Below are 9,153 nucleotides of genomic sequence, written 5' to 3'. Positions count from 1 at the left end.
ATACAACACTCATAAATCCGTCTAACAACTCTCTCTCTCTCTCTCTCTCTCTCTCTCTCTCTCTCTCTCTCTCTCTCTCTCTCTCTCTCTCTCTCTCTCTCTCTCTCTCTCTCTCTCTCCGTGCTTGCTCAATCACTCACCACGCACGTACAGGCGCACGCACACATGCTCTTGACAGAGGAGGGGCATCGCTCAGACCAGTTACTTTCTGCTACTAATGGAGCAGTAGCCTAGTAGCCTACAATACATCGAAAGCCGTCAGAGTAACATGGACGGAGCTGACGATCACCTCCTTTACTGCTGTGCGGAACGAATCTGGTAAGTAAGCTCCCTCGTCGCTACTCTACCGGTTTGAACCAAACCCCGCCTAGAAATATTCCGTAACTTGGCACTTTTGAAAAAAGAAAGAAAGAAAACAAGTACTTATTTGTTTCCTCCCATTGAATAGCTATCATTATGTAATTAATAGGCCAAACGGATAACAAGATTTGGCACTAAGGAAATAAATAGCTATTTTGTCCAAAATGTAAAAAATAAAATAAAATAGAATATCAGAAAAATGATAATGTAAAGTAGGCTATACATCATTTGAACATTCACAGAAAACCCTACATCATTATCAGACTTAAATTGACCCTTCAACTTTTTGTTTATGCCCAAAATGATTGGATATACGGGTTTTGTAGCAATGTCTAGCAACTAAAGCCTATAGAAATATTAGTCCTTAAATGTGAAATATTCAATCATGTTGGCTATACTTTACATTACTTAAGACCGTATTCCCCTTTATTTTTCTTTATTTGATTTTATTTATTTATTTCCCTAGTGTAGTGGTTACTATAGTTAGAGCATATGCCTTTCATGCGGAAGGTTGTGGGTTCGAACCCTGCCTGGAGTCATGGAAAATATTTACAGGTAGCAGTTGGTAGGCCTACACGCTATAGGCATGGCAGATCAGGGAATTTATTGGTTGTGTATAATGCTGTCTGTGTTGCACACTGCTATAGTAGCCTATTTGGTTACATTATAGTGTACTGTTGACACACAAATTGCCGAGGGGTGGACCGTTTTGGAATCATGTCTTGCCTTTCACCACAGCCTACAATGACTCTTGAGTGGCAATTCAAATGACGACAGAATGATACCTAGGCCTACAGTACGTCCAACTTCAGTCCCCTGAGGAACAAATTTTCCCAAAACTCATTTGATATTGTCTATGTCACTCACCCTTCATTTCACTAAGGCTGGCATGCGTATTACACTGTCTCCATTACATGTCTGTGTAGAGCAGTGGTTCCCAAACTTTTTAGTCCGTGACCCAAAAGAGAGATTTGATGTCTCCCCGGGACCCAAAACAGCAGATCTACAAGCTCAAAACAAGCTTGTAGATTGACTATCTTCACTAGTTCTTAAACATTTGAAATAATATAAATAAAAAACAAAATGTGGGAAACAAAAAATAAAGGGACAGATACAAATGTGTCCACAACCCACAAATAGGTCCCGTCCCACTGTTTGGGAAACAGTTGTGTATACTGAGAATATCATCTGTAACCAACCAGCCATCAGAGTCAGAGCACAAGCCTGGATTCCCCTGTCTCCTTGCTCCCTTGGAATCCCCCCTTGATTACAGCCTGTTTGTATTTTAGAGGAGAATTAGATCAGTCAGGGCAGGCTCCTCCTCCCTGAAATAAGCACATGGTAAATCAAGTTAGGCTCCCCTAATCTTTACTCATTAACTCTCCTACTCATTCCAGGGTGTCCTCTGAGATGGACTCTCTCTGCTTGTGCCACTCCAGTTTCCTTTTCCCTCCACCCAGAGTTCCTTTATTTCATTTTCATTCATTTCATCTCTTCCATCTTGTTCTCAGTGCTTAATGTCTTCTCGTTTCCTTCGCCTTCCTTGCTTCACAGCGATAACTCTTTCTTGCTCTGGTCTCACTGTTCCAGCGTGTCATTTTCTCTCCCCCTCATTCCCTTTCCTCCTCCCTCGCAGAGCATGGTATAGTTTGGAGTAGCCCTAGGTTGTTTCTGGCCTCTCTGTAGCAATGTGCGCTGCATGCAGTCAGAGGCTTTCACCACTCCACTCCATTACACTGCCATGCCAGGCCAAAGCTCAGGGCCATGTGAAATTTCCCACTCCAGAGTTCAGGACAGTCTCTACTGAAATCATGACAGGTCAGTGGTAAATATACTTGACTGGTGAAATAGTAGTAGAGGGTAGTGTAGAGCAGAGGTCTGAGTCTATCGAAAGTCTATTGAAATGCATACAGTGTATATCTATATAGTACATTATGTCTAGGCTTTTTTATAAAGGTTTCATGGCTGGGCCTATTGTTATGGATAAAATCAAATATCACAATAACGTTGATCAAATACCTCAATATTAATATTATGACAATAGTGTGGGGGTGACTATTGGTGCTTTCACAAATATTTGCATAATTATGGTTCTGTACACAGAACACAGTGGGGACCTCTGTGTTGTTTTTGATGTGGGTGTTGAACAGATTGTGAAGACAAATATCCTTCGGGACAATAAAGATTATTATTATTATTAGGCGTTTTGCCGTAGGCCTAATCATCTGTCATGCCAATATAATGACTACGTTACTGAAATGCAGCCAGGAAAAGACAACACCATATAACAATACTATCATTCCCAAATCCCAGACAATATCTAGTCTCATGTCACAATATTGACATAATATCAATATATTGCACTGCCCTAGTTTTATTCAATCCATACTAAACGTTCATAGTGATGACACGGCACTGGGGGTTTGGAGTCGTTGTCTGTCATTCCACAGCTAACAGAGCAGGGATAATCCCATCAGAAAATCATCGGAAAATCGATTTATCTGACAATATAATGAAAGAACTGTGATGTATTACACTGTGTGTTCATATCATAAATCTGTCAAAGTGTTAAAGTTGGCTGAGAACAGCCCAAACTGTGGGCATACAGACTTTAAAAAAAAACAGTCGCACAAGATGAGTACACTGTAGAAGCATATTACCGGCACAGCTGTTGCAAAGAGCATCTGTTGGATCTAATTACTGTGCCTGTCAAGGAAATACTGTTTGCCTCTTTGACTGTCTCCAGTAGCTCCGAATAACAATTATGGAGGTCAGTAATGGAGATCTTATTGGTGTAAAGTGAAAAAGAGAGGAGGAGCTTATGAGCAGTTACTCAGTAAAATCCTCAGTGTTAATTTAACTGTACAAATGTAACCAAATAGCAGTTAAAAAAGGATAAATGAACACTGAGGATGTGTGTTTTTTACTGTGTACTGATGTCCTGTTTGTTGCCAGCTCCGCTATAAACCACATCACATGTTCTGAAATGAAGGTATTTGCATCCAGAATAATTCAGCTCGTTCATGTGTTCTGGTGCCACTGCATTATTCCTATTTTAGTGGCTGAGAGGACATAACCTGGGTAGGCAAGTAAGCAACGGGTTGCAGACACAGTACTGTCCTGCTATCTGTTTTGAATGTGAATTATGTGAGAAGTTCAGTCACACGAGAGACTCGGAGTAGAACCGCTGCTCCTTCGCCTGGAAAGGAGTCAGCTCAGGTGGTTTGGGCATCTGGTTAGGATGCCTCTCGGGCGCCTGCCCGTGCACACGCACGCACGCACGCACGCACGCACGCACGCACGCACGCACGCACGCACGCACGCACGCACGCACGCACGCACACACGCACGCACGCACACACGCACACACACACACACACACACACACACACACACACACACACACACACACACACACACACACACACACACACACACACACGCGCACTTAAGTCTTTATTATGACAGCAAAAGGCCCAGAATGGGTCTTTGATGAAAGAGAGATAGAGTTATTTCTCACTGTAATGAAGTTTAAACTGCTTGTAAGAGCAGGAAGGAAGCTCATCTCAGGTACATATGATGCTATCATGAAGGCTAATGGAGTCACTTACAGGGCTTTAGCAGCCATCATGGTCTTTTACATCGATTTTCTGATCAACCATGGCCACATTGCTGCATGCCGTACGTTTGTACAGGAGCCTGTTTCTGACATCTCTGAGATATTCTTTGAAGATTGTTGTTATGGCATGTTCAGATAAGACATAACAGTGTGAGAAGAGGGGGGAGATGACAGGGATTATAGGTCCTCAGTGGAGAATCCTTTGATTGATAAGACATAACAGTGTGAGAAGAGAGGAGAGATGACAGGGATTATACTGTAGGTCCTCAGTGGAGAATCGTTTGATTGATTTTGTGTGTGTAATAATAGACAAGATCGCAATTTTGTACCTCGATGATCTATGTCAGGACAGCAGTCCCAATAATGATATTAGGTCATCTTGCACAAACAGAAAGTTGGGGAGGATCTTTGGCCTGAAACGATATTTAAAAATGTGATTATTGGAAGATCTGCCCTTAACTTGGCTTATTGAGTATTTTGTTGTTGCACCCATGCAGTCTTAGTTAGTATTACAGTATAGAGAAGAGCATGTTTCCTGTCACACATTGCGACTGATCTAGTTCACAAATTAACTGGCTGAGATTCTAAGTACCAGGACTGCGCTGTTAGTTAGTTTTGTAGGCAGGTGATTTATAAGGGCATTATTCAAATCTACAAATCTAGCCAATCTCATTAGTCCTCTTGGCCCCTATATCTCTGTCTCCAGTCTCCATCTCTTTCTCTGTCTCTCCCACTTGCACTCACCACACACGCATGCACACATTTTAACACATATCGCAGGGTTCAAAGGTGGACAAGTTCGGCTGCCAAAGGCAAATATTAATACCCGAAGTATGAGAAAGAATAAAGCAACAAAAGAAAAGTATACTTTGCATAACCATGGAAACAATTACCATTTGTAAGGCAGGGCAAGAACCACAGGCGCCATTCATTCCTTGTCATCAGAGTGTCATCTCTCAAAGTGCAGACATTAGATATCTTTCTCCATTGTTGCAGTCAGTTAAACCATCTTTAGCCCCAGAGAATCTGTGCTGTCTTGACATTAAAACCATGCCTTCCTATGAAGGTCTGGACATCTGCCGCAAACAAAACATGCACACATGCGTGCACGCAAAGGCACACTCCACTCTGCCCAAATCCAAATCTAATTTTCAAACCATGCGCTGCCTATTCCATGTCAAGTAGCATAGTTAGGAAATGATTCCTCCATGCCTGCAGGATCAAGACGTCGACTTGACATTCTGGAATTGGCTTTCAAGCTCAGATTAGATATATGCTCCAAGGCCATTTTGTGACTTTCACGGCAGGCAGGGAAATGTAAATCAACTCTGTAGAGGTGAAGGTGGCCTCATTGCATGGTCCTACTCCACCTGTCAGGTCAGATTTTTATCAGGGTGAAGACTTCCAGGTCACCAAAGACCCAGAGGGCTAACCCAGCACATAAACATAAGACAATGTAAAAACACTGCTGTATCGTGCTGCAGTGTGAACAAGTCAATTTATTCGATGAGAGTGAACAACAAGCTAAATAGCAGGATGTACATAACAGGGGTCACAATATGTAAATCCAACATACTTCAGAGATGTATTATGTGAGATCGCACCCACAGGTGTAGAGATTCACAATGTTGAAACGTGAAATTACTTGAAACCTCTCATCTCATATTATGGAATATGATACCGATATTATGTGGGACAATGCTGTGCGTATTTTTAAATGCAGCTGCCTGAGCCTTTATTTCTCACCTGTCCATCCACACCTGAGCCAAAAGACAGTCTGCGAAAACACTCCCTCAAGCACCTGCATGACTAGCAGGCACTGTGGATGTTACAGAGGGTGCTTTAAAGAGAACGTCTCTTGACAGTGAGGATGCACATACACAGTAACATTTTTCAGTTTGAATTCATCCACTTGTAACTCTGAGAGTATACTACATGAACCTGTGAGGGTCCATTTTGGATACATCTATACAGTACTTTCTCTGTAACTTATTTTAACCAATGTGTATGGTGGAGTATGTTAATGCAATATAAGTAGTACATCTACAGTGGTTGGAGGTGGTCTCACTACTCTTCCACTGAGTAATGTAGAATGTCGGGTATACAGGACACCCAACACCAGGTTGTAGTTCTGCCACAATTTCACAAGCGCAACATCTCCCCAGAGCCTAGGCCAAGCGAGAATTCCATCTCAGTCTCTTGCAAAGAGTCAAGGAGACCCAGTTACAGGTTACAGCTTTAACACTCAAGATGTTACAGTCTATGATTAATGCCCAAGGATCAGTAATGAAATGGTACATTCTCTGTCTTTTCCATTACCAGTTGGATTGCCCAGAATTGAGTCTGGACAGAAGCATTCTTTGAAGAGGATACCCAATACCAGAGAGAATAATGGAGGTCCTCAACACATCCCACCCTGCCAACCGTAGCAGTAGTTTCCTCCTCAGCAGCCTCTTCTCTGAAAGTCCCTACACGACTGTGGAGATTGTCTTCATTATTCTAGTGGCTGGATCATTGAGTCTGGTCACCATCACTGGCAACATCCTAGTCATGGTGTCTATAAAGGTTTGGACTTTCTTTCAAATAATAGATTACTCTACACAGTGAAATCCTGTGCACACTTGTGCACACACGCACGCGCGCATGCACGCACACGCGCACATACGCACACATACACACACACACACACACACACACACACACACACACACACACACACACACACAACCACACACAACCTTCATTTAACGCAAATGTAACCAAATGTTCTGTTAAATTTGCACACTCTCCGAGTTACAAATCGATAAATGAACACTGAGGATTTTAATGTGTATTATTCACATGTATCCACATTATAATAATATATGTAAAAGCACAAGGCACTTGACTAATGCATACAGCTGAGAATGTCAAAAGTGCTTCTGGCTTCTGTGCTTATTGTGCATGTAAAATCGCAAAAAAATGCACATTGCATTCTATTAGCATCCAATAACATTCACCCTGTTTTCTTTCTCAAGGTCAACAGGAATTTACAGACCGTCAACAACTACTTCCTGTTCAGCCTGGCCTGTGCAGATCTAATCATCGGCCTGTGTTCCATGAACCTCTACACCGTCTACATTGTGATTGGCCACTGGCCCTTAGGTCCTGTCGTGTGTGACCTGTGGCTGGCCGTCGACTATGTTGTCAGCAACGCCTCGGTCATGAACCTCCTCATCATCAGCTTCGACCGCTACTTCTGCGTCACCAAGCCGCTCAGCTACCCTGTGCGCCGCAGCACCAAAATGGCGGGTCTGATGATCGCCGGGGCCTGGATTCTGTCCTTCATCCTGTGGGCGCCCGCCATCTTGTTCTGGCAGTTCATCGTGGGTGGGAGAACAGTGGCGGAAGGGGAGTGCTACATCCAGTTCTTCTCCAATGCGGCCGTGACATTTGGCACCGCCATCGCTGCGTTTTACCTGCCGGTGGCCATCATGATCGGCCTCTACTTTCGCATCTCCAGGGCCAGCCGGAGCCGCGTGAGACGAGACAGCAGGAAGTACTCCGGGACCAGTGTGGGGGAAGGCCCTTCTCCGAGCCAAGACAAGGGCGAGAGCCAGCGCAGTGACGATGTGGTGATGCAGGAAGAGGAGGTGGAGGACAAGAACAATGGTGAAATGCAGCAAAACGGAGGTGGCCCCTGCAAAGAGGAGATCATCGATGGGGAGAACTCCACCAATGACAGCTCCATGACGGTCAGCATCCCCGCTTCGTCATCCAATCAGAAAGAAGAGGAGGTCATGTCGTCTCCCTCCGGCCTATCACAGACGAGGCTTAATGGCAGCAGTAAGCCAAGCCAAACAAAACGTTCCTCTAAGAAAAAGGCCAGAAGTTCTGGCTCCAACAAGAACACACCAAACACCAACACTTCAGCCACCGAGAGACAAAACCTGGTCACAAGAACATTGTTGAAGGTGACAGAAATTCATAATGTTTTTTTCATTTTGCTAAATTGAAATGTATACTGCCATATACTATGCACTGTGTGTGTGTGTGTGTGTGTGTGTGTGTGTGTGTGTGTGTGTGTGTGTGTGTGTGTGTGTGTGTGTGTGTGTGTGCGTGCGTGCGTGTGCGCATGTACAAAATATATACCGCTTATTTCCAGCTATGATACATTTTAAGGCAATAAAGCAATAAATAAATAAAAACTATATTTGATAGAAAAAATTTCAAAGTGTAAAAGAACTGAAGGTGCATTAAGATGTGTCATATTTGCTTACATTGTCTAGGTGACGAAGAATAGTCCGGTGACAAAAGTCAAAAAGAAGGGCTGTTCCTCCAGGGAGAGAAAGGTGACTCGTACCATCATGGCCATCCTGGTGGCGTTTGTGGCCACGTGGACACCGTACAATGTGATGGTGCTCATCAACACCTTCTGCTCCACGTGCATTCCCCCGTCCCTCTGGACCATCGGCTACTGGCTGTGCTACATCAACAGCACCATCAACCCAGCCTGCTACGCCCTCTGCAACACAACGTTCAAGAACACCTTCAAACAGCTACTCCTGTGCCAGTACAAGAACATACGCTCGACGCGGTGAGGACGAATAGCAGGAGACCATTGTATAATAATAATTACTGGCTGCAGGTAATGTGGGTCTGTGAGGTACAGTTTTGAGCTGTAAAGTTGAAATATACTAGGTAGTAGGTACTCATGGTCCGCTCATTCCCTTTGTGCAGGTTCAATGATTTACCACAGTCAATTGAGATGTTTGCGGATAAAATAATGTACAGCATTCACAGGTTTAGGGACATCGCAATCGACGGGGTAAAATATTGGCTCCGTAGTATTTAAGACAATCACATTTTTGTGGTAATGTAATTATATATTGTACTAGAGGTGTTCAGGCCGCTATGCGGCTCTCACACCTATGTCGCACCGCCGATCTGACTGATACGCCCACATATCATATGGAGATCTCTGAATCTGTCAGTCCATGTCCCTTTTATGCCCATATATAGAGATCCATGATGTCATCAGTATACTGTATGCCCATATTGTCAGTATTGTCAATAGATGGACGCATTGAGGTTAGACAACACACTTGGGTGTAGCTGCATTGGGTTATGGTTATGGATGAGTCATGGTTACATGATGTGACATGAGAGGTTTTGCCCACCGGCTGGGCGCCCCT

At 43.7% G+C, this 9,153-nt stretch overlaps 1 protein-coding gene across 1 annotated transcript; it reads left to right on the top strand.

The window, feature by feature from the left end:
* Positions 1-247: 247 nt before the first annotated feature.
* Positions 248-8,559, top strand: LOC308314512 (muscarinic acetylcholine receptor M2-like; the record flags this gene model as incomplete). The annotated part of the gene is made up of 4 exons (XM_080762143.1): positions 248-318; positions 6,302-6,544; positions 6,997-7,932; positions 8,248-8,559. Exons 2-4 carry the CDS (start codon positions 6,371-6,373, stop codon positions 8,557-8,559), a joined length of 1,422 nt encoding a protein of 473 aa, XP_080618269.1. The 5' UTR covers positions 248-318; positions 6,302-6,370.
* Between the last annotated feature and the right edge of the window lie 594 nt (positions 8,560-9,153).

This window comes from Protomyctophum bolini (assembly GCF_963924005.1).
Source record: "Protomyctophum bolini genome assembly, chromosome: 4".
In the NCBI taxonomy this organism is placed as follows: Eukaryota; Metazoa; Chordata; class Actinopteri; order Myctophiformes; family Myctophidae; genus Protomyctophum; species Protomyctophum bolini.
The sequence above is the reverse complement of the archived record's forward strand: the minus strand, read 5'-3'. Positions and strand labels throughout refer to the sequence as shown.